The sequence below is a fragment of the Podarcis muralis genome, chromosome 8, assembly GCF_964188315.1.
Source record: "Podarcis muralis chromosome 8, rPodMur119.hap1.1, whole genome shotgun sequence".
Classification (NCBI taxonomy): Eukaryota; Metazoa; Chordata; class Lepidosauria; order Squamata; family Lacertidae; genus Podarcis; species Podarcis muralis.
In genome coordinates this window covers 27,167,462-27,191,900 of record NC_135662.1, presented here as the reverse complement: position 1 = coordinate 27,191,900, position 24,439 = coordinate 27,167,462, and the positions used below count along the sequence as shown (strand labels likewise).

The 24,439-nt window shown below is 41.3% G+C and overlaps 1 protein-coding gene across 1 annotated transcript; it reads right to left on the bottom strand.

Annotated features, from left to right (window-relative positions):
- Window positions 1-1,764: 1,764 nt before the first annotated feature.
- On the bottom strand, window positions 1,765-23,888 carry NBN (nibrin). The gene is made up of 16 exons (XM_028736564.2): window positions 23,716-23,888; window positions 23,102-23,235; window positions 22,334-22,482; window positions 21,232-21,391; window positions 20,091-20,194; window positions 16,401-16,518; window positions 14,433-14,623; window positions 13,563-13,660; window positions 12,311-12,440; window positions 9,054-9,341; window positions 8,006-8,441; window positions 6,359-6,442; window positions 5,597-5,752; window positions 4,581-4,694; window positions 4,068-4,117; window positions 1,765-2,791 (listed from the first exon to the last, which is right to left on the bottom strand). Exons 1-16 carry the CDS (start codon window positions 23,750-23,752, stop codon window positions 2,764-2,766), a joined length of 2,277 nt encoding a protein of 758 aa, XP_028592397.2. The 5' UTR covers window positions 23,753-23,888; the 3' UTR covers window positions 1,765-2,763.
- Window positions 23,889-24,439: the final 551 nt, after the last annotated feature.

The window sequence follows — 24,439 nt, the reverse complement described above, 5'->3', positions numbered from 1 at the left end:
TGCAGAGGGGACTGTCATATACTTCCTGATCAAATAGACTCAGACAAGTTGGATTGCTGGCTGTGGGTTTTCTGTTGCTGAGACCTGCTTTTAATAATTTATTTTCCAAATGTTTAAAATGTGCTAGCTGCCACAATATTTTGGAAATGGCCTAGTCATTCAACTGGCAAATGTAGCTTTTCTACACTTGGGTTATTAAGGCTAGCAACTTGCACACTGTGCTGGCCACAATTCAGTGTTGATCAATTGGAAGTGATTTAGCCACACCTGCAAGGAATGCTGTGCTAATAAAATATGCAACTCATTAAACTAATCTCCCTTGTTTTGTACAATGGTGGCAAGTGAGATAATGGCTGCCAAGGGGTGTGATAGAAATTGGGGTGGTGTAATATTTCTAAAGGCAATAGGGAGGGGGTGGTAAACACTGAACTCCAGTGCTTAGCAACTATAATTGTTATTGCCAGTGCCTATACTGTGTGTGTATTTCAGGTTATCTCCAAAACGAGGGCTAGACGTTGAAATTTATCTACAGTCATACCTCAGGTTGAAGTTGCTTCAGGTTGAGCGTTTTCGGGTTGCGCTCCGCAGCGACCCGGAAGTAACGGATGCCGTTCGTATCCAGAGGTACCGCTGTATTTATTTTTAATAGATTTTACTACATACAAAAATTTGCATGCACAGGATCTGGGAAACTATCAGTTATTACTTTAAGGCTAGAGAAATATAGATTGATAAACCCAGTTATTTTCATATGTGTCTATGGCTACAGACTTGATCTACTTGTACAAAACTTGGTAGCCACTTTAAGGGTACTGCTAAGAGTTACCCGGATGCAGGTGGCACTGTGGTCTAAACCACAGTCTAAACCACAGAGCCCTAGGGCTTGCCGATCAGAAGGGGGGGCTCGAAGTTCATGATTATGAAAGAAATTGACTAATAAATATTTGACATCATTAGCAGCCATATATCTTTTTCTACGGGTTGGTATATAGTCTGCAAACCAAGCAATTATGTGTGTACAGAATACTTTATTAGCATTTACCAGTCATTCTTACCTGTGTTTCTGGAAAGAGTTATTCTTAAGGGAAATCACCAAGCAGCTGCAACCCAAATAGATTTCTCTCCCCCACCCCTTCGATCCAAGGGAAAGTGCTCTGTATGGGTACTTAAGCACAAAAATTATCCCCAGAAAAGGCTTATTGCTTAGACTGCATGCATGGACTGACTGGAAGCATGGAGCAAATGTTTAGTCTTCATAAGCATTCTTTAGAAGAGCCTTCCCCAACCTGCTGTCTGCTAGATGCTTCAGACTTCAACTTCCATCATTCCAGACCATTGGCCATGCTGGCTGAGGCAGATAGGTATAGTAGTCCAAAACATCTGGACAGCATTGGGTGGAGAGATGCCTGCTTTAGACTCTTAAAAGGCATTACCTGTTTCAACCAGCTTGGCTAAGCCATGCATGGGAGCAGACATGTGGATGTGGTATATGCTAAAGATGGTCAAACTGATACTTTCCTAAATCTAAGGAGTTTATAGGACACATCTGAGGAGAAGTATCCGTTTTACTTTCCTCTGATTTAACAGAAGTATGGCAGATTTGGGCCTATTGCACCCTGTCTCATGTAAGGCACCAAACAGATGTAACACCACTTAGGCAAAATAAACTAATTTGAAGACAGCTGCTCTTATTCCTATCTGCAATAGGCACAAGTCTTTGTAAGCATCAAAATTCTGAGAAGCAAAGAAAAGATTTCCCATCAATATGGAGACTAATAATTTACTAAAAGGGTCAAAGCCAGTTTGAGAGATGCAAAACGGTACAGAAGTGAGCAATACTCATGTTACAAATCCCGTGTTGCCATTTGACAATTCTGATAGTCATCATACCATACAAAAAATAGGTTAAAACAAATGTGTGGGTTTTTTTTAAAAAAAGAAACAGATTTGCTTTGATAAAAACAAAATTTTGGATAGAGAATGCAAGTTGAAAAAGGATTTCAAAGGCTTTGTGTGCTATAACTATCGATGGGCAAACTCCCCTTAGTAAGTCTCTGCACCCTCCCTCTCAAACTCTGAAAATAACTTGGGCCCTTTCAAATCCAGTTCTGAGCCTATTTGGTCTTGATTTCATTGGTAGTACAACAAGGTTTGATCCTTCCTGCAACTTTCCCAATGATATCCAACGCTCCTTCAACCACCTTTCTGTGTCCTCCCGTATTTCTGTCCCCTACACTTGTCTTTGTTGCTGCTCCAACAGGGGCAGTGAAGGCAGGGCAAGTGAGGGAGGTCTCTCTTCTCTCAGCTTCCTAATATCTAGCATGCTGCTAAGGCTGGATGCCAGAAGTACTATTGAATAATGTCATTTCCCAAGTGCTGCTAACATGAGTCAATAGCCATTAAAGCATGAAGCCACCATAGTGTCAGGGATGGAAGAGATACTTCTTTTATTCACTGCCAGAGCAGCAAAACGTAGGAGGGGGTTAAATGGCTTCAGTTCTACTCTAGTTTGAATTTTAATGCTATCTTTGTATCGAGCATTACAAAGTCGGCCTAGACCAGTCTTTCCCGCTGTGGGCAGATGGATCCATCACTAGCTGTAACATGTTTGAAGAACCGTTCAAAGTCTTGCATCCTTTCTTGAATATGAAAAGCAGGTTTTCAGGAGGTATGATCAGCGTAAAATTGACTCTGATGTTGCAATTTATTGCCAGCGGGCCAGGCAAGCTTTTCTTCTGCTGTAGGTCTGATTCAAGGCACACCTTATCTTCTTTTTACATGGGGATCATATCTAAATGGAACAAAAAAAAAAATGCATAAATGCCTGGTTCTGAAATCCAGTAAAACTGAAAACACAGTCACATGACCTGCAAGTTGTCCATGAAGCTGACTGAGTGACCATAGACCAGTCATTGCTTCTTGGCCCAACCTGCCTCATAGGGTTGTTGCAGGGTCACAACAACCTGAGCTTGGAAGGAAACTGGAACATAAATAAATAAAACCATTAAGGAGCAGTTGAATCTCAAATCCATTAGCAACAATGCAACCCACTGCTGAAACAGTCGTATCTTTATTGCTTGTTGAATATTAAGCAGTGATGAGGCCACATGGGGCCAGTGTGGGAGGACAGTCTACAGTTTAAGTATCAGAGTGACTGAAAAGGCCCACATGTTATACCTCTGATGGCAGAACACAGAACAGGGTCTCTGATGGTGATGTGAGCACATGTGCAGATTGTATCGGAGACATTTCTTCTGTCATTAAGTCTCAGACCCAAAAAGGGTGCCGACATGCCCAGCGGGAATTTGGGACTGCCTGAACCAAGGGTCTCTGAATACTTGTGATATGGCATATTCCCCAAGGAGAGTGGTCTTTGCCAAGGAACACATAAAAGGAAACAGACTAATCCAGGGTGAATTAACTTTTTACTTTGATACTTTCTGGGCAGTCTATTGCTGCACAGTGAGCCATGCATTATCATGCACACAGCTTCTTCAGATTTCCAATAGACTGAGTGTAGAAGTTTCCACCGTATGATCCGAGGCTTCCTGCCTATTATCACCCAACAGCAAGAGCAGTTTGCAACTGACAGCAAAAATTATTGTCACATCAAATTTGTCAATAAAAAAAATGTTAATTAAAAATTCTCATCTTTGGGTTTTCCTTCCAGAAGCATAAATGGGGCAAAGTTGTCCTTGCTTCTCAATTCTGATTTTGGTCTGCTCTGAAGAACCAGATATTAATTTGGTGTATTTATTTATATAGTTAAAAACTAGCTATGTCCATTCCATAGTTTGTTATTTGTTGGAGGGAAGAACAGGCAGTCACATTCAGTTTGAGCAAACATACAATGAGTCCTTGGACTCAGCTATACAGCTGCAAATAAAACGTTTTAAGTGTTTTAAGTGCAATATACAGCACAATGTGACACTAGATGGCAATGGAGAGCCTTATGGAAAATCCAATGTGTTTTTTAAAATGCTTTTAAAAAAGCATTTTCAGAATGTTTTTATATGTGTGTAAGATTCCTCCCTTGAGTTCATTATGGGGAGGAGGGGAACCCTCACCTGAAGAGGTCATCTGCAAGCGAATCTTCTTTTGCTTGGCGACTCTGTTCCTAGAAAAATAAATGATTCTTTGAGAACTTCTGCCAAATATGAACTGCTCTGAACCAGCATGATTTGGGTGCAGTCAGGCATTGACACATAAATACAATGGGTGGTATCCAATACTGCATGAGCACAAGGAAACAAGGGATATTCCCTACCGTCTCCGCCCCACTGCATACTGCCTGCCCTGTGCCAAAAGGTCTCTTCTGAAGATCCTACAAAAAGGCCAGGGATGTGAGGACAGTGAGGCTGCAGTGGGAGTGGGGAAAATGAGAAGAGGCCGCTTGCAAGCGGTCTCCAGCCAATTTTCCACGATCTTCCACTCTCAATGCAGCCCCTCACCCAGCCAGTGTATGAAACACTGACCTACAGCTCATGATCATGACCGTGATAGCTCAGCTGGGTTAGAGCATGGTGCTGATAATGCCAAGGATGCAGGCCATTTGCTTTTAACTACTTCTTGCTCCTCACCTCCATTTCTTGCCTCAACCATTCTTCCATCTCAGAATTCTTTCTAGCATGATGAGCTATCAGATCCGATCCCCCAATAATGTATGGAAGTTGTCCTGCTCCAGGATAAGCTACCTGTCAAATGGAAAGATGCATTAATCTCAGCTCTATTTAACTCAGGTTTCAAACTGGGGCTTCAATGCATTTACAAGTCTCACTATGCAAAGATGGAACCCGAAACAGCTACTTACTCAATTCAGCTTCAGAGAAGCAGACAAGGGTGCCCTTTGTCATTATTGTATTCTATCATTTGAAGAAAACTTAGAATACATTAAATACAGTTGTTGAGTATTATTCGTTCATTCTAGGTTTGGGCTGTAGAGCAGGAGGCACTATACAAACTACGCAGGTTTTAGATACATTACAGGAATAATATTATACAGTTATAAATACAATTATCCACTTAAAAGTGTATATCTTCAATGTTTCTACTCAAGCTTAACAACATTACAAATGGATTCTGACTGATCTGCTCTAAGTTTGTCCTTTTACAATAACAATACCAATTTCTGATCATTCCCAAAGAATGCAATATAATTTAAACATAGAAGCATTCTGCTTCAAGATACCCTTGCAATAGCTTTTAGGACTACATTTAATTCAGTCCTCTATTCCCCAACACTGTACTGCAAACCTCTAGATTAAAAGACACACCGAACCAAACAAAACCAGAAGATGGTCAGATTTAGCTAATACAGATGTACCTCGAAAGTCAAAAGGAATCCGTTCCGGAAGTCCATTTGACTTCCAAAAAGTTTGGAAACAAAGGTGCGACTTGCGATTGGTTCCCGATTGCACAGGAGTGCCGGAAACAATAGCAGAAGCTGCGCTGGATGTTCAGTTTCCAAAAAAAAATGTTCGAAAACCGGAGCATTCAGTTCCCAAGGCGTTCAGGAGCTGAGGTACGACTGTATTTTTACACCTTTTCTGTATGTTCTAAGAAATATCCTCTTGTGAGTTTAAAAGCATGTACCAACCTTTTTAAACTTTTTAAAGTTGTTCAGATGTCCATAATCTATTTTTGCAGTGCAACGGCCATCTTTCCTTGGCTGACTAACAACCAATGATCTAAATTCAGTCAGCAGGAGCCTGCTGGGCAGATTGCTAGAGTCATTTGCACATCTATCAGGATTCTTATTTAGGAGGGGGGAAAGAATTAGAGCAATTACTGAGGTTATTCAAATCAAGCTTGTTTATTACAATAAACATTTATTCTTCATCATAAGATTGTAAGTACTGTACTTAGTCATCTATTTTCTGAGATGGTATTTGAAAACATTTCCAAACTTTTTCTAACTAAATCAGTTTCTTCAAGGAAAACCAAAATCTCCCTTTAGCCTTTTAATGAACTATGAAATATCTGCATCAATTTATACATTCAATATCTTCACACCTTTCACTCGTTTTCTACATGACAACAAAATTGCCTGTTCCTCCTACAAAGTAGGACAGGAAAATGGTTCTATTTCCTAGTTCTCCAGCAAAACAATCAATAGTTTCAATTGATAGTTTCAATTAATAATTGGGAGGGAAGGGAACAAATAGAATGCTAACAAAATAGTTTAAAGACAACTTTACAAGTTACTTGATGCCATTTTTTTCAGATATATTTTCAAAAAACTAAATGTCACTAGCCTCAATATTGGAGTATCTTTTTAATTTAAAAGAATGCATTTCCTACCACATTACCTATTGCAAAAATTAAATACACGAAACATTAGCATGAAGATATTCCTTACATTGGAGTCATTCTTTGCAGAGCCTGGTGATTCTTCTTTCTCTTGTTTCTGGTTTAAAACTGGAAGCAACTGCTTCTTTTCTTGCTGTTTAACAAAAGGTATTGGTAAATGTCTAATATATACTCTATACCAGTGTTCCCCAACCTTGGGCCTCCAGCTGTTTTTGGACTACAACTCCCATCATCCCTCGCTAGCAAGACCAGTGGTCAAGGATGATGGGAATTGTAGTCCAAAAACAGCTGGAGGCCCAAGGTTGGGGAACACTGCTCTATACCACTACAGTAGAATGAGGCTGAAAACTGTAGACTGAAAGCTACTTGCTTGAACTCTGGCTAGCATATGCTGAACTTGTCTGTCTCTGACTACTCCTCAAAGAGAGGAAATAACAAATGGTTCTTCTGTCAAAGTGTGTGGTAGCTCCCACACGAGAGAGCTGAAATAAATTACTCTGAATGAAAGAGTTCTTCAGCATGGTTTCTCCCAAGCTAAAGAAGCCTTCTATTCAACAGAATTTATTTATGGTCACAGCTTGCAAAAACAGAACTTGACTTGTTACCTAGTTCTTGGGTTTCCAAGTGAAATACTTTCACAGCTTTAAAGTATAAAAGAAAATAATCCCTTTCATTAATAAGAAACTTTAAAATTGCTGTTGCGCAGAGCAGTGTGGCTGATTTACTGTGGCAGCACAATAAAAGATGGATGTAAGAGAGTCAGTACATACTCACAAAAAATCTCTAGGAGAATAGTGTGAAGTTATTCAGGAAAACAATTCCAACCTAACCAAAGTAGGTTTTCATGAGAGGTCATTTTAACAATATAGACTTCGACATACACAAACCTGTGGTTTCAATGGGACATAAATGCTTTTAATTGTGCAGTGGATTGTGACTATTTTTGTTTTTGAACCTTAGGTGTACTAGGCGACCACTGTTCTTCCATGTAAAAGTTGTAAAGCTTTAAAGGAAAATAAACCTCTCTCTCCACTGTGAGTGTGAGTATACCAAAGGCCAACACTGGCAGAAACAGGCAGATTGCATTGAAACATCCATTTCATGTTCAATGAGCACATAGGAGTTTCTGTGCCCAGTGGCTTCCTTCCTTACATCAAGAAAGCATGTGCAAAAACATGAAGTACATGAAGCTGCACCACAACTGAAGCACATGGGGAAATCTGAGTATGCTAGAATGGACATGCACACACTTGGGGGCTGGGAAGGAAATGAGCACTACACAAAAAATGGCGAAAGCAACAAAAAGGAATCTCAACCTGAAGGGGATATTTATTGATACTGCCCGATGCTCTAAATCAATGATTTAAATATTTTACCATGTTACAGAATATTTAGCTAATCACTTTACCAAATATATTTTTAATCCATCAGTGGCTTGGCCCTGTTCTAAATGTCCCCCCACTTTGGCAGATCTGAAGAGTAATTCTATGAAGCCCACCCTCTAAAATTCCAGAAGTCTGAGTACAATATATACCCACCTTGTTATCCCTCCTGTAAAATGATATAAAGCATTTATATTCTTCCTTCTTTTATTGATAGAAATTCAAAATAATTTTATCTTTATGCTAATAGTCTAAAATTGTGGTGTATGGCATATCTATGTGTATGTGTATGAGACAGAAAAAAATGTCACTACCTGAAGTCTCCCAGTCTCCATATCTGAATTCTCTTCTTTCATTTCCAATTTCCTTTTCTTCTTTGCACCTTGAGTACTGCCTTCACCATGATTTCCTATATCGTCTTCCCAATCCAGTTCTTGGCTTGCAAAGACAAGTTCTAACGATGCTTCGTCTTCTATTGAGTCTTCCAATTCTTTTCTCTTTTTTGATGCAATAATGCTTTCATTATTATTATTTTCTAACTGGCTAGTCTCAGCAATAGGCTTTCTACTTCCACCTATACAGGACTCGTTTGTGTTCTGGTCCAAGGTACATGACCCCTTTTGAGATCCTCCTGCCTTGCTTTCCCACAGCCAAGAAGTTACAGGCTGAGTATGACTAGAAGCCAGCGATGACTTCTCCTCTATCTTTGCATATTTAGACTGTGATGTTTCTTCAACCTCATCCCTTTCCCTTGAATAGAAAGAAAAAAGCATTTTAGACTTTCTCTTCAAATTGAGGGAAAACCTAACATCGTGCAAATGAACATGATAGATCTCCCAACCCTCTAGAGCAAATGTTGCTGGCGCAGAGGAGGGAGGAAAGGGAAGCTAAATTCCTATTTGCAAAAGCAGAACATCACAAATGGATGTACACAGAAAGATCACAAACACACACTTGTTCACTACTTATCTTTATGATGAATAGCTATGACCCCAGACAGACTGAATCCAATCAAGTACAACTCAGATGGCACTTGTAATAATCATAGCAAGCATTTAACTGTGCACTGTAGTGTCTCTAATTTCAAATGGGATTCATCGTGATGGCATCCTTAGGAGCAATCAGCAAAAGTTTACTCATAAGCAAACTTATTTAATTAAAATGTAGCACTGATTAGCATTGTTCAGGCAAAGCTTCTTGGAGCCAGCATGTTATCAATATGCATTGTTTGTGAGGATTTCACTTATTTTCAGTTAACTATGGAACTGAAACATCTGAGATCTTTGAGAGCTAAGTAAAGACCCAAAATTAGGGAATAAATATTAGAACTAGCCTGACTGCAAGAGGTTTATGTGAACATACCTTTTTTTGGTAACTGTCTGGAAGTAGTTTTTAATTGAATTCAATTGCTGCTGTGAATCTCCCTCTTTATTTCTCCTGTTCCCTGACATTTTAGAGGGAGAGGGCGAAAGGCTACTCTGGTTAGTCTCGGGCCTTGCATTCAACTTGGGTAATGTAGCCCCAACATTCACAGTGCCAGTTCCTGCTGGAGTCTCATTAACAGTAGTTATATCCAGTGGGTAAGGTTTTTTCCTTTGTTCCCTGATAGGAGTTGTTGCTCTCTTTCTGTTCTCTCCTGACACTTCCATGCTGTGTAAACAAGGAAAAAAGGAGTGGGTCAGTACTAAGTCAATGACTAAAATCTGTACCATCACATTACATAATCTATAATCCATTTCTCAGATTTCTGGTTATTCTGCTGATCCCTAGAAATGTGAGGTATTTGTAAGGTCCATGCATGGGTTGCACCTAAAGATGAGAATTTCTTGCTAGATTGAAGCAAAGATGAGAATTTCTTGCTAGATTTCTTGCTAGATTGAATTTCTTCCTTTTTTTTGCCAGCTCCCAGGAATTTGAAATTTCTCTACCATCATCTGCTATAGGAGTAGTCAGTGGCGTAGCATGGGGGGTGCAGGGGGGGCCGGCCGCACCGGGCGCAACATCTGGGGTTAGGGCAAATCCATGGGTTAGGGGGCGCAAATCCACAGGTTAGGGGGCGCAAATCCACGGGTTAGGGGGCGCAAATTACTTGCCTTGCCCCGAGTGCTGACAACCCACGCTACGCCACTGGGAGTAGTAACAGGCCTGATGGCAGTGACTGATATAATCAGGCATTGGCTGAGGGTCCATGAGCTCAGATGGGCCCCTCATTAATCTCATCCTCACTTGGCCACCCACCTCCCTACCAGGACTCTGAAATGGAGGCATAGTAGTAACTGCATTTTAGAATGGCAGCTGCTGAGCTCCCCTACATGGGTGCATGCATCTTTGTCAGTTCCTTAAAGGGACTTGGGTACAAAGCACTAGTAAGTATGCTTGCAAACAAAGGGCATCGTCACCGGTGCTGTATGTCTATGAGTTTGCTCCTGCTAATCTTGGGTGGGTTACACACACTTAGCAAATGAAAGGAAAAGGAAAACCATTTCTTCCCTTTCCATTGTTTGCTTGCTTTCGTCCACCCTATTCCTCAACTTGCCCACCGAAATCACAGCAGCAAGGCAAAATTGCAGGAGAAGGGCAGGGCCTGAGGAAGAAAAATCTGCTCCTTTGCAAAGTAGGCGTTACCCACCAGTTTCGGTTGGGGTTGCTGGAACAAATTCAAAAGCGCAGCAGCACACACATGCACACACTCTAGTAATGCTTCCAGACACTATTTTTTTCTTCCATCTGGTACATACCAACTAGTTTGCTTTCCTTCTGATTGATTGCTTCCTTCCTTTCTACCCTATTTGCACTTTCTTGCTTTTTTCCACCTGTCCCTCTGCTCACTTTTCTCCTCCCTCAAGCTTCCTATGCTCCCCTCCAGCAGCAGCTTCAAAAATGACTCTCTTCTTTTTTGAAAACAGCTGGCTGTGTCAATAATAACTGGAACTCAGTAAACCCTATGCGATCTATGAAATGCTAATATGACTAAAGCTGCAGTCCTAACCATGTCAACACAGCAGCGCTCCCCGGTAAGTGGAATTAGGACTGCAGCTTGAGCACCTGAGGACCTCACCAATAACAGTCTGTACAGAACACCCTGCTTAATTTTGGGAGGTGAGGAGAGAGGAATCAGGGCTCAAATGCATCAACAAATTCCACCTTCTGATCAGCAAGCCATTAGTTCCTAAATGGTGCAGAGGCAAGATTCCAAAGCTACAGCGGACTACGGGAGAGTTCAACACTGCCTCTGCATGTTGATCCCTATCAAGATGCCTCCTGTAAGTTTGGTGCGACTTTAGCTGACTTTTTTTTAAGAGGAGAAATAAGATCCTAAAATGCCACTCTTCAGTCATCAAAAACATTCCTTTGTTCATTGTTTGGAAGATGCAAATAGTTCTGTCACCAAAGCAGCTTCCATATCACTTGTAAATCTTCCTGGATTTATAGTGCAATGCTATAAATGCTTACTCAGAGTGAAGCCTCATTGAGTTCAACAGAGGTTACTCCTAGGTAAGTGTATGTAGGAATGCAGCCTAAATATTCTAAATCTAAAATGCAGCCCTAAATGCATTTACTAAGGGTAAGCTCACTGAATTCAGTGCGACTTTTGAGTAAACATGCATAAGATTATACTGTTAATATTATTTTAGCATGCATTCTCATTGATGTGAATGATTTCAGAAGATATAAGCCACAATCACTAAATATGCATACAGTGGTACCTCGGTTCTCGAACATCTCAACTGACGAACATTTTGGAATCTGAACGCCGAAAACCCAGCGTTTTTGAACGTGCCTCAGAAGTCGAGCGGCTTCCGCTGTGTATTTTTCAATTTTCTCAACTGAATTTGCCAACAGCCTTTTTGCCTCGGTTTTTGAACATTTTGGAACTCGAACGGTCTTCCGGAACTGATTACGTTCAAGAACCGAGATACCACTGTACTTATGTAGCAGCAAGTAAACACAACAGGATGCATTTCTGAGCAAACATGTAGGATTGTTTTAATTCTGTAGTGCTGAGTAATGGCTACCCTTGGTTCTGATTTTCCCACCATCTGCAATTCTCCCCTCCCCCTCATTTCATGTGTAATAAACATTCCACATTTTGCACAATGTGGCTAAGGATAGTCTTGCTCTATTTCCCAATTGTGTGTACCTTGAAGTTATATGTCAAGGCTAACACTTGACTGGACAAGACCCTGGGCTGGCCTTGGACAGTGGCTAGAGTGTGGGCCACACTCCTCTGAACTGTTTGGAAGAAGGTGGAATATGAATGAAATAAATAATACTGGTTTGTTGAGTGCATGTACACAGAAAAGCAGTATACAAATAAAATGACTGAAGTGTGTTTACATGAAATGTTGCATTTTCCCCCCTGCCTTAAAAACTCCAGCAGGCTTTTTGTTTTTTACAAAAGACAAGACAGATGCAGTACTGAAAGTTACTCTCCATAAACTAGGAGTCCCTGTCTTTTGTAACTTCAGAAGATTAGAAACTCAAGAATCTACCCATGCAGTTTTTGGCACATGATGAAGTTTTCATGTGAAAATAAAGGCATCACAGTCAGACTAACTGTGGCTCATGAAGCCATATTTAGAAAGAGCAAATCAAAAGAGCTCCTGCTGGTACATTACCATGTGTCCATCAGTTGGTCCATTTCTGTGTCAGCTACATATGCTGCAATGGTGGGCATTACTGTTTCATCTACTACACTTTGAGAAAGGTTTGGTCCTGTAACAAGTGGTGCTGATGTGGGTTTTACACCTGCAGTTTAAAAGCAGCAAAGAAGAATAAATGTTAACATTTTAAAACTATATAATTCATGCCATTTCAGACAAATATTATTCAAAAATATATTTTTGGGCAACTCTTCCTACTAAGAAGTGTCCATTTATCTCCCCATCTTGCTTCTTCAATACAGTGGAACCTCGGTTTTCGAGAGTCTCGGAAGCCGAAAGTTTCGGAACCCGAACACCAAAAACCTGAAAGTAATTGCTTCTGTTTTCAAACGTGCCTTGGAAGTCAAACGGCTTCCAAGGTGCATTTCTCATTTTTTTCAATTGAATTCTCCAACCATTCATTGCACCTCGGTTGTTGAACATTTCGGACGTTGAACAGTCTTCTGGAATGGATTACGTTCGACAACTGAGGTTCCACTGTACAGTGGTACTTCGGGTTAAGAACTTAATTCGTTCTGGAGGTCCGTTCTTTACCTGAAATTGTTCTTAACCTGAGGTACCACTTTAGCTAATTGGGCCTCCCGCTGCCGCCGCCACACGATTTCTGTTCTCATCCTGAAGCAAAGTTCTTAAGATCACCATGAACACATTCAGCATCAAGTTATATTTTCATCAAATCCCATGACACACACACATACATATATTCAAACTGAAGACATTAAACAAGTCATATAGTTTAAATACTTGATCTAACTACTGTATTCAATACCAAAACCTAAAATATAGTATACCCTCTTACTTAAAATTCTATTGCATGACGTTTCTGAGCATCCTAAAACTAAGGGCCAGTCCAGAACTAATACTCTCCCGTGGTCAACCATACTTAATGAATTGGGAGCAAGTCACATTATGCTGCAGGGGAAAAGAATGGAAGTGAATGAAAGTGAGATTCAGCTTATTTGCTGTCAAAATTGGATACTAAAACTCTGGTGCTTTTTACTTTTCCAATTGAAAGCTATTTAAAATCTGTTAAATCTGCTAGCAAAAAAGATGTAGGGTCATCAGTAACATAAGGCTATCTGTTATCCTAAAACAAAGCACTCTTAAATAATATGCTCCCTCTTTTAAGCTGTCTGCTGAATTCAGTTCCTTAAAAGTAAAAAATGCAGGACAAAGATTTTTTTAAAATATAAATTTTAAAAATTACCTGCATCTAGTGGAGTTTGAGGATTACAGTATGTTTTTGTGGATGAAAAAATAACTGCTAGACCAATTTCTGCCTCAGATATTGTCCTCCATTGCTTCCTATTAGAAATAAAACACACTGTCAGAAAAACAAGTGGAAGTCATTCACCAAATAACATCCTTGGAAAATAATGCTAAAACATTACAGTAAAGGAACAGACTATCATGCAGGATGCAACCTGTGAATTGGCAAGGGATGGATATCAGTATTTGTTTAAAAAATATATGGCATTCTAACAAGACTCTGGGCTGGGTTATAATGAAGGGTGAGCTAACAATATTTTAAATGAATAAAATGGTCCAAGGGAAATTGTCAGTGAAACATTTAATTCTAGTAACCTGCTGTTTCCTGCCTACATTCATTTATATTCAGACTGCACATGTATAACAAGTCTGGGAGACACTCCAGATGTTGTTAATTTATAATCACTATGTATATACTGCATTTTATTGAAGCATCTCAAGGTGACCGAACCCAGTTTGCCATCAAACCCCAGCATAAGTGCTAGTGGTAATAGGAGCTGTAATTCACATCATCTGGAGGACCACTGTCCAGTGGTGTCCAAACAGTTTTCAAAGAGGGCCATATTTGATGAAGTGGAGGGCCGTGGGGGCCGAGGAAAGGGCCGACCAAAATTGTTGAGCTTTTTTTATTCTAATTCAGCTACAATCATTTCTTGCATGTGATAGAAATCTGTGGACTTACTTTAACATTAAATGTGTCCACATATTTTACAGACCCTATTTGTAGATTTGTATTCGTTATGGTTTGACAGCCCCTCCAACAACAAAAAACCTCAGTACTCAATTACTAATATTTCAGCAATCCTACCTTTGGAAGGCAGCTGTGATTCTATCCATCCATTTCCTGTCCAAGTCAGAAATGGATCCTTGAGAGTTTGTCAACCCTACTTCAATGACACAAATATCAGGTGCTACCAAAGAAGAAACAATCTCTGCTTCCTCCGTTATCAGTTTCGCTTCTCCTCCTCCAAGTTTAATTGCTGCACTCAGTTTTGCAAACTAAAATTAAATACAAAGCCCAAAGGTTCAAAGAACAGAGCTCACATTAATATGACACATTTCTATAATAAGCATACCATTTCATAACTTAAGAGGCAATGTAACCAATATGAGGACTCTACAAGTGACAATAAATGCAATGGTATATACAGAGAATGTTACAAGTGTGTTCATTACTATTTCAAAGGTTTCTTCTTTATTACCATTTTATCATATTACCTTGTCTACAAAGACTAACAACTGCAATATGGAACCTGTGATCCTCCAAATGCCGCTGGACTACAAATGCTGCTGGCTATGCTAGCTGGGGTCGATGGAAATTATAGTTCAGCAACATCTGGAGAGTGACAGGTTCCCCATCCCTGATTTATTTCATACAACTTGAGTTCCTTTAGCAAGCTAGGAATGAGTCAGGCAGGTTCTACATTCTAAAAAATTCCAGAGTACCCACTTTGGATACTACATTGTACACACAGTAATGCATGTGGGTGCATGCAATGCAATGGGGGGAGACATGGGAGGAAGTGGGCAAACCCAAGACCTTCTTCCAATCAGAGAACAAGCCCTTGGTGGTCTTTCAGCCAGTTCTCTGCTCACTTTTAAAAGCTGTATGTTCAATGTGCCTTTTGTTAACATGAATGCAGCTCAACTGATGACTCTGAATAAAGACAAGTAGAAAATTGACTGAAAAGTCAAGTTCTGAGCTCCAATGAGTACAAAAGTCCTTAACTTGGGTTACAAATGTTCATATATCGAATAATCTAATTTAAATGTATTTGTTACTTTTAATTTTCACTGCTCAAGTTACTTTGAGGCACTTGAGTGAAAAAAATTTTGGACAAATAAATAGTAGGGGCTTTTTTTATAAGAAGAAGTATGGACACATCAGTGGCTCCACTCACAACATCACAACCCCCAGGGACCTAATCTCAACATCTGCACACTGAGCATGGACATCTGCAAAACGGCACCTATGAAAGAGTAGCTGGACATGCATATGTAATCCATGTGAATGGGGATCCCTGTGTGCATTCACACACTCGATGTCCATGGATGTCATGAATAATAATAATATTAATATATATACCCCACGGGTATATATAATAACGGGTGGCGCTGTGGGTAAAACCTCAGCGCCTAGGACTTGCCAATCGTCAGGTCGGCGGTTCGAATCCCCGCGGCGGTGTGCGTTCCCATTGCTCGGTCCCAGCGCCTGCCAACCTAGCAGTTCAAAAGCACCCCTGGGGGCAAGTAGATAAATAGGGACCGCTTACTAGTGGGAAGGTAAACGGCGTTCCGTGTGCTGTGCTGGCTCACCAGATGCAGCTTCGTCACGCTGGCCACATGACCCGGAAGTGTCTGCGGACAGCGCTGGCCCCCGGCCTATATAGTGAGATGGGCGCACAACCCTAGAGTCGGACACGACTGGCCCGTACGGGCAGGGGTACCTTTACCTTATATACCCCATCCATCTGGCTGGGCAGCTCACAGCATATATCAGAAAGTACTAAAACATCAAACATTAAAACCTGCCTTCAGGTGTCTTCTAAAAGTCAGAGAGTTGTTTATTTCCTTGACATCTGAAGGGAGGGTGTTCCACAGCCAATACTGAGAAGGCCATCAGTAGGCCAAGCAGTGCAAACCTTCTTCTCATTATTGCATGTGTACAACATTTAAGGAGGGCTAATGAGTACACAAAACCTGTGCTATTAACATAATCTCTGTAGATAAAAGTATTTTAAATTACTTCTGTCAAGCTTTGAACAGTGTCAGTTACCTGCTTAGCAGTTAGAAACACAAACGTTTTTCCTTTGAATATTGTTCTTCTTATGGGAGAGGTTGCCAGATCTAATTTGTTATTCTTAACACTCAGCTCATCAATAGGAGGGTTAAAACTGTGAATGGAAGAAATGATTGTAAAAATGTAGCTTACATTTTAAATGTCATTCATTTCTACATTGCTTACCTAGTTTGAGTACATCTGTTTTTCTATCCAACATCTAGCTGGTTTACTATGTTATACGCAGTGTTGCAGACAGTAATCTTGAGGCATTATCCATTTGCACACAAGCTCAACAATAAAGGTCTGCTTCTTCTCCACCCATGTAGCATGTAGTCCTAGAGCCCAGGAATCACTGAACACATGTTCATTTTTTTCTCTATCCAGCCCCCCCCCCCCTTTGCTGAACGCAATCTTGAAGTCTGTCTTGGTCAAAGGCAAAGACCACAACCATGCACCCTAATATTTGATTACCTATTTGATTATCTATTTGATTAACAAAAATCTGAAAACTCCACAGGCACGTTTTTATGACATGCCCACTGTGTTTAACCTGTCTGCAAAAAAAGTTCAAAGGTTTAAATAAAAGTTGTGAATTCAAATTACATAAAAAATAAAAGCTGTTCCATACAGTTTATATGGACAGTAGGTCCTCTCTAGAGGCAATATAAATTTTAGTTTTAATTGAAGATCAAAGCATCACAAAACTGTTAATTTTATTCATCAGCAGAAATAATTTAACATTAACCTGATCTTAGATTGTGAATTGAGATGTATTTTACCAAGGCAATTATTAACTACATACCGTATTTTTCCCTCTATAACACGCAGATTTTTTCTCCTAAAAAGGAAGGGGAAATGTCTGTGCGTGTTATGGAGCGAATGTGTGGTCCCTGGAGCCAAAAAATCAAGCAAAAGTCAAATCGCGAGTCACAGAGAAGGGAAACCTGAAAAGAGGAAGTGGCAGCTTTCCTGTATTCTGCCTCAGGGTCTTACTGCCCACCCTCCTCTGTTTCGTTGCTGTGATTGCTGAAACGGAACAAAGAGCAGGGAAAGCCCCTCCCCTCCAGGCAAGCAGAGGGGAAAGTGTCGTCTCTGTGCTCCGGTACTGCTGGGGGAGAGGGAGAGAGAGTGGGGGAGGGAGAGGGAGAGGGGGGGAGGGAGAGGGAGAGAGAGAGAGAGAGAGGGAGAGGGAGAGAGAGATGGCTGGCTTGGGGGGGAACTTTTGCCTCCCACCCGTTAAATCCCTCTCCAGCATTCTTAGCCAGCTGCTTCTCTGCACACCCCTCTCATGTCCCTTCTTTGTTTTTCCTTCGCTCCCCACTTAAAATGTGGTTACAAAGCATAGATCAGCATGGAGCCTCAGGATCTTTGCATTGGGTCACCCCAAATTCACCATCAGATCACATAGCATGTCCATGGCTACAGCCTGCACCAAAAAAATCACGCACCCACTGTTGCCTGGGGCTGCAATGGTGCAAAAACGTGGTTAAAAAGCATGGATCCACATGGATCCTCAGGATCTTTGCATTGGGTCACCCCAAATTCACCATCAGATCACATAGCATGTCCATGGCTACAGCCTGCACCAAAAAAATCACGCACCCACTGTTGCCTGGGGCTGCAATGGTGCAAAAACGTGGTTAAAAAGCATGGATCCGCATGGATCCTCAGGATCTTTGCATTGGGTCATCCCAAATTCACCATCAGATCACATAGCATGTCCATGGCTACAGCCTGCACCAAAAAAATCACGCACCCACTGTTGCCTGGGGCTGCAATGGTGCAAACACGTGGTTAAAAAGCATGGATCCACATGGATCCTCAGGATCTTTGCATTGGGTCACCCCAAATTCACCATCAGATCACATAGCATGTCCATGGCTACAGCCTGCACCAAAAAAAGCACGCACCCACTGTTGCCTGGGGCTGCAATGGTGCAAAAACGTGGTTACAAAGCATGGATCCACAGGGATTCTCAGGATCTTTGCATTGGGTCACCCCAAATTCACCATCAGATCACATGTCTGTGGCCACAGCATGAAGCACAAAAATGATACATCCACTGTTTCATTCAGAATGTTTTTTCCCTTGTTTTCCTCCTCTAAAAACGATGTGCGTGTTATGGTCAGGTGCGTGTTATAGAGCGAAAAATACGGTAATTTATTTTTAAAGCAATGTTTTGTTAATGTTCATATTCCCAAGAGTATTTGCACCACTTCAAAAGATATTACCAAAGATATCTCTATAGCAACCTGTGAAAATGAAGACGAATCAACCCGCATAACATCCAAAAATATCCTGTCATTTCCCCAAGAGCTCATAGCAACGAGTCAACAGTACAACACTTTGCCAATTAAATATAATTATACTTAATCTTCCTCACCATGGGAAGACTTTGCTTCACCTAGTCTGAAAGAGGAAATAGTTAAAGACCATAGCTGAGGAAGTCTTAACTGGATCGACATGAATTGGGAAGTTACAAACCAGTATAGAATCCTCCTTTCCTAGACAAATAAATAGACTTTGGCTAAGCAGCTCCAGATACCCCAGGGTGGTGTTTTATTTATTTATTTATAATACTTGCATCCCACCAAAAGGCTCTCAAAATGGCATATATAATAGATTTGCACAATACAATCATTTTCAAAATGATTTGCACATGTAACCAGAAATAGCATGGTGAGAGTTGATAAGAGCTGGAGTACAGCAACATTTGGAAAGCCAATGATCCCCTACTTCTGCACTAGCAGATTACAGAAGGTGGTGCTGGGAGACAGATATTTTTCCTTATAGGAGTTTTTTTGTTGAGTTCCACACAAGTCTATGCTATTATTTGTTATGGGAACTTTCTTGTGGAGTTCCACATGGGTCTATATAAAACTACGGAGAAATGTTGCCTGGATTTTAAAGTGGGTTGTCACCATGCCATCTAGCTATTTCTCCCTGCCAGGTAAACCAGGCACAATGGATGAATGACAGCCAGAAGTCAGTAGTAGGTTTGATAAGGGTGAGTAAGTTGAAATCCGGGCAACATGGTAGGAGGTTCCAGAATCTGAGAAGTTGTGAAAGTGTCTGTTCTGGTTACTCTCTACTTAAAGAAGTATACAGATGCAAAAAGAATTGCAACCAGTCAGTAGACAACAGTGGGCCAGAAATAGCAGTATAAAGAGTAGCTCCTTATAGACTTTCCTAAGGAAAAATCAACTATAGCAGCACCATTGTATAAATTTACAAAATGTTTCTGCTATACTTCAAGAACGTAAATGTTCCATATAATTCTGAATGTGTGTAAACATATAATGATTTAATCTGACGGCATATAAAATTACACTATGGCATAGATATCTATAGCGTGTATGTTATGCATCATATTCAATTCATGAACGTGCATGACTTGAATATGGTTATATCCAGTGCTTTCTTTCTAAAAAATAATGTTAAAGGGCACTCTCACTTTCCTACTCATATTAAAATACTGCCCCTCAATGAGGCCAAACTTAGATTCACAAAATGTTTAAGGGTATGTGTCCCCCTGCGTCCCCACAGAAAAAAAGTACTGGTTATATCTAAGCAGGGCATACTCCAGGAGTTTTTAAAGCCAACTGCTACATAGTACAACATAATAGTCCAAATTATAATTATCAAATCCTTTTTAAATCTAGGGTGTATATTATAAGGTATTACCTTTCAGGTGTCGGTAACTGCTGTTTCGCCTGAATTGCTTTTATTAATTCATCAAAATACTCTGGCTTCACAATTGGTCGACCACAGATCAAGGCACATATTGCCTAAAGATAAAGCAGATAATCACTACCATAATTTACAATAGTACAAAAACGCTGCACGCTCTCTCTAACCTGTCTTCATTCCCAGCCTTTCACTCACATCTCTCTACCCCAGTCTCACAACCCACTGGTTACTGGTACCCTCTTAAAACAGAAAACTACAACCCTTTTGCTGCCATTGTCTGTGGACACCATTCTCACTGCCTTATCAATTCCTCCCATCAGCAGCACACCTTAATGCCCCATATAACAACGAACTCTGCCAGGATGGTTACCTTCCCATCACTCCCAAACACATCAATACCAAACTGAGCCCCAGAAATTATACCAGGCTTCCTCAACCTCGGACCTCCAGATGTTTTTGGCCTACAACTCCCATTATCCCTAGCTAGCAGGACCAGTGGTCAGGGATGATGCGAATTGTATGAAAACATCTGGAGGGCCGAGGTTGAGGAAGCCTGAATTACACTCAACTCCTAAGTACTTCTAAATCATTCATCTCCTTTACTCATATGCTTTACAGCAGCTTTCTTGCTAACTCTATACAATTCAACTTCTCTTCTCACTCCTGCACTCGAATCCAAAGATTTATGCCAAATCCACACCCTCCTATGTCCTAACTTCGTTGTTTTTATCTTTCTATTAAATTGTTCATTGCATGGCCATCAGTGTCAGCTCCACATCTTCTGGAATGCCAAAAATACACTCCCTCTTATTTGTCTCCATAATGGCTATTTGTAATCCACTACACACCTCTAAGAGTAAACCCCAAGGAACATATTGGGACTTCCAAGTAATTATGTGCATGACTGCATTGTTAAAGCTCAAAGATGCCTCACAAAAAATGTCACAATTCTCCAGTGCCTGCTGCCAGGAAGTCTCAATTTTCCAATGAAATATTAAAGTGAATTGACAGGAAAGGGAATATGAAAGAACGGTTTGTGGCATATAGGACTACAGACCCGTTTACTGCAATGCACAGTTCAGAAAAATCAGTATTACGCTTGCATATCAGATGCACTTGAAATGTCACAACTCACCTTAACTGTAAGTTTGACTGAGTCCATAACAAGATGAGTACATCCTTCTTTCCACTCATTCACTGCATGGCCTCCCAGCTGTAGAATATTTTTACTTAAAGCACTTTTCTGTGAAACAGCTAAGCACGAAGAGCACACTACCAAAGGCTCATAGAGTATTCTGCAAAGTAGTGTTAAAAGAAACACACAATATTATTACTTTATTTAGTTAAATAATAGCAACTGAGTGTGTGGTCCTTTACAGGGAGAGGTCCCTGCCCTGAAGAGCTTATCAATCTAAATTTGACACGGGAAGCAACATAGTGGTTTCAGTTGCATGTAAAGGTAAAGGTAAAGGTACCCCTGACTGTTAGGTCCAGTCGTGGACAACTCTGGGGTTGCGGTGCTCATCTTGTTCTATAGGCCGAGGGAGCCGGCGTTTGTCCTCAGACAGCTTCCAGGTCATGTGGCCAGCATGACTAAGCTGCTTCTGGTGAAACCAGAGCAGCGCATGGAAATGCCGTTTACCTTCCCTCCGGAGCGGTACCTATTTATCTACTTGCACTTTGACATGCTTTCAAACTGCTAGGTGGGCAGGAGCTGGGACCGAACAACAGGAGCTCACCCCGTCACGGGGATTCGAACCACCGATCTTCTGATCAGCAAGCCCTAGGCTCAGTGGTTTAGACCACAGCGCCACCCGCATCCCTCAGTTGCATGTACTTAAGCTCAATTACAGGTTCAGCTACAGTGAAGCATAGCATCTAAGGGGCTGTGGCAAAGGTCTTATAGAAAAGGTGCAATTTGAAAGAAGTAAGAGTTGGCACCATGACAGTGTTCTAGGAGGCATTTCCAACTGTACAGAACAGCTAAGGTGGAATATCTGAGGCAACAGGAGGCCTTCAGACAGTGGAGGGAGGCAGAGCTACTGAAGCAAAGATTATGGCAGGAATGTATCATGATCTAAGAGTAGAGACATTTGCAAGGGAACTCACACCCTTTGTAAGATTCACAGCTGAGAATGACTATTTTTGTCCATTTCTAATTAGTCCTCAGACATATTCCACGACATTCAAACAAGCATAGCCATGAACATTTTAAGATGAGCACAAATTGATCTTACCTGTACTTGCTTCCAAAGACTCCAAAAGTGACTCTGTCACCGGACCTCAAAGTTCTAGTAGTACCATTTGCTAGTTTTTCTTCATTAACAAAGGTACCATATTTAGAAGTGTCTTTTAAAGTTAACACAGGAAATGTAGAAGACTGAGTCTGAAAATAAAAATAACATTTCAGGTACCAACAATAGCAACTGAGTTCATTTTATCCAAACCACACATCGTGGTTTGTTGGGAGTGTAATAATCTATAGGCAATATTTACTCTTGGCTTACTGACTGTGGTTTGTTGAAGCAAAACAAAACACAATTATTCATTTGGATGTAACACTAAGGAAGGGATCAAATGTTTTCCCTACGTTTCACTCAGACAGAGGGCTTGTTGGCAAACCATTATCTATAGTTTATTGTGATACGCAAACTGGGTCATTGTGTTTTTTGTTTCTAGCATTAACCCTCTATCTCAGCCTTCCTCAATCTGGTGCTCTACAGGTGTTTTGGACTATAGTTCTAAGTGACAGCCAGCACAGGAGTCTTAGCCCCAAATACCTGGAGGATGCCAAGCTAATAAAGGCTGCTATATCTGGTAGCTACTTTTTTCATTTGGTAAACATATTGAGTAAAACACATCCAAAACATAATCTTGTTAGATGAGGTCTAAAAATCTGGGAGCAGTAAGAAATCTGTGACTTGATTTCTGTCATTCTATAACTGCAGAAATTATGATAAAAATTGCATGATGCAATTTCATAATGTTGTACATTTGGTACTTACAAGGTTCACTTGAGGGTGACTAACTGAAAGGACTGCATGGCTTCGGCTGATGGACTGATCCGCTTGAATTAAAATGGCACAATTTCTACGTCCGACAACATACTCGACACCAACTAAGAGGTGGTATGACTGTCCTGAAATGGGAAAAACACAAGCAAATTTTAATTAACCTGTGATGGTGTAACGCCGATTTTAATCTTTATTCATGTGGATGGAGAGCTGGAGACAGGACTTTTGCCACCCCTTCCACCTTACAGCAATGATGTGGAAAACCTGCGGGGGGGGGCCCCCATGTTTTGCTGGACTACAACTCCCATCATTCCTTGCCCTTGGCTATGCTTGCTGGAGCTGATTGGGAGACGTGCTTCAGCAATAGTTCCCCACACCTGCTCTCAATGCGAAGCCCACCCCCCACCTCCCAGTTTCCCAAAGTAAACATCGGCTAATTGGCTAACTGCCGCTTCTCCAACCCGCCCAAACGCGGCGAGCCAGGACAGGCTGAACCAACCAATCAACACGCAGAAGCCGGAAGGCGGTAGAACCAACAGGCGTCAAACCGGAGTGAGACCAGTTGCCCAGGACACGCCCCCTCCCCCTCAGGCTCCGCTCCTCACCTGGCCCGGACTCGTCAGCTGGGCTCAGCTTCCACATCCTGAGCCGGAAAGAAGCCGGAAGGCCCGGCCCGTCTCGCCTTTGTATCTTCACCAGCTTCCCCAGCCCCTCTTCTCCACCTCAGAGCAGCTGCCCGAGGCGACGCACCTCTTCTCTGCACACCGCGCATGCGCCTTTCGAGGAGGCTGGCACAGCGACGACATCGCGAGAGCCCAGACTGAGAGAACAGCGCCTCCTACAGAGAGCGGAGGGAAGCCCTCCGACAATTGAGCGCATGCGTGACCTTTTCTCTATTTATTTATTTTTTAAGCAAGTTTAGTTCTTAAGAGAACAGAAGTAGGAAAATAGTTGAGACGCGGTTTCCCGATTCCCTTCGTTTTCCCGGAATGTTGAAACCAGACCTGTGTCTCAATCTGAAATATTACAAGTCTAAGCGGGGGGTGGGGGGGTGTGGTAAGGGCAGGGCGGTTGGTGGGCGATTTCCCCCCCCCCCCCAATCTGGTAGTGAAGTGACTTCGAAGCAATCCACTTCAATTTATTGCAGCCTAACAGGATGGCCCCTCTGACATTTGTCGCGCACGTACTCGCGCACACATGAATTTGTAAATGTGTCTGTGCTTGGTTATCTTGGCAGAGAGAGAGAGAGAAGACCTGAAATACAAAACAAAACTGTATGTAACATTTTACATTGAAATAACGGGACAATCCTGGATGAATACAGGACAG

Coding starts and splice junctions, on each gene's coding strand:
- NBN (XM_028736564.2), bottom strand. CDS start 23,752: ATGTGGAAGCTGAGCCCAGCTGACGAGTCCGGGCCAG. Junction 22,483..23,101: donor GTCACCCTCAAGTGAACCTT/GTAAGTACCAAA, acceptor TTTTATTTTCAG/ACTCAGTCTTCTACATTTCC. Junction 14,624..16,400: donor TGTTTCTAACTGCTAAGCAG/GTAACTGACACT, acceptor ATTTAATTTTAG/TTTGCAAAACTGAGTGCAGC.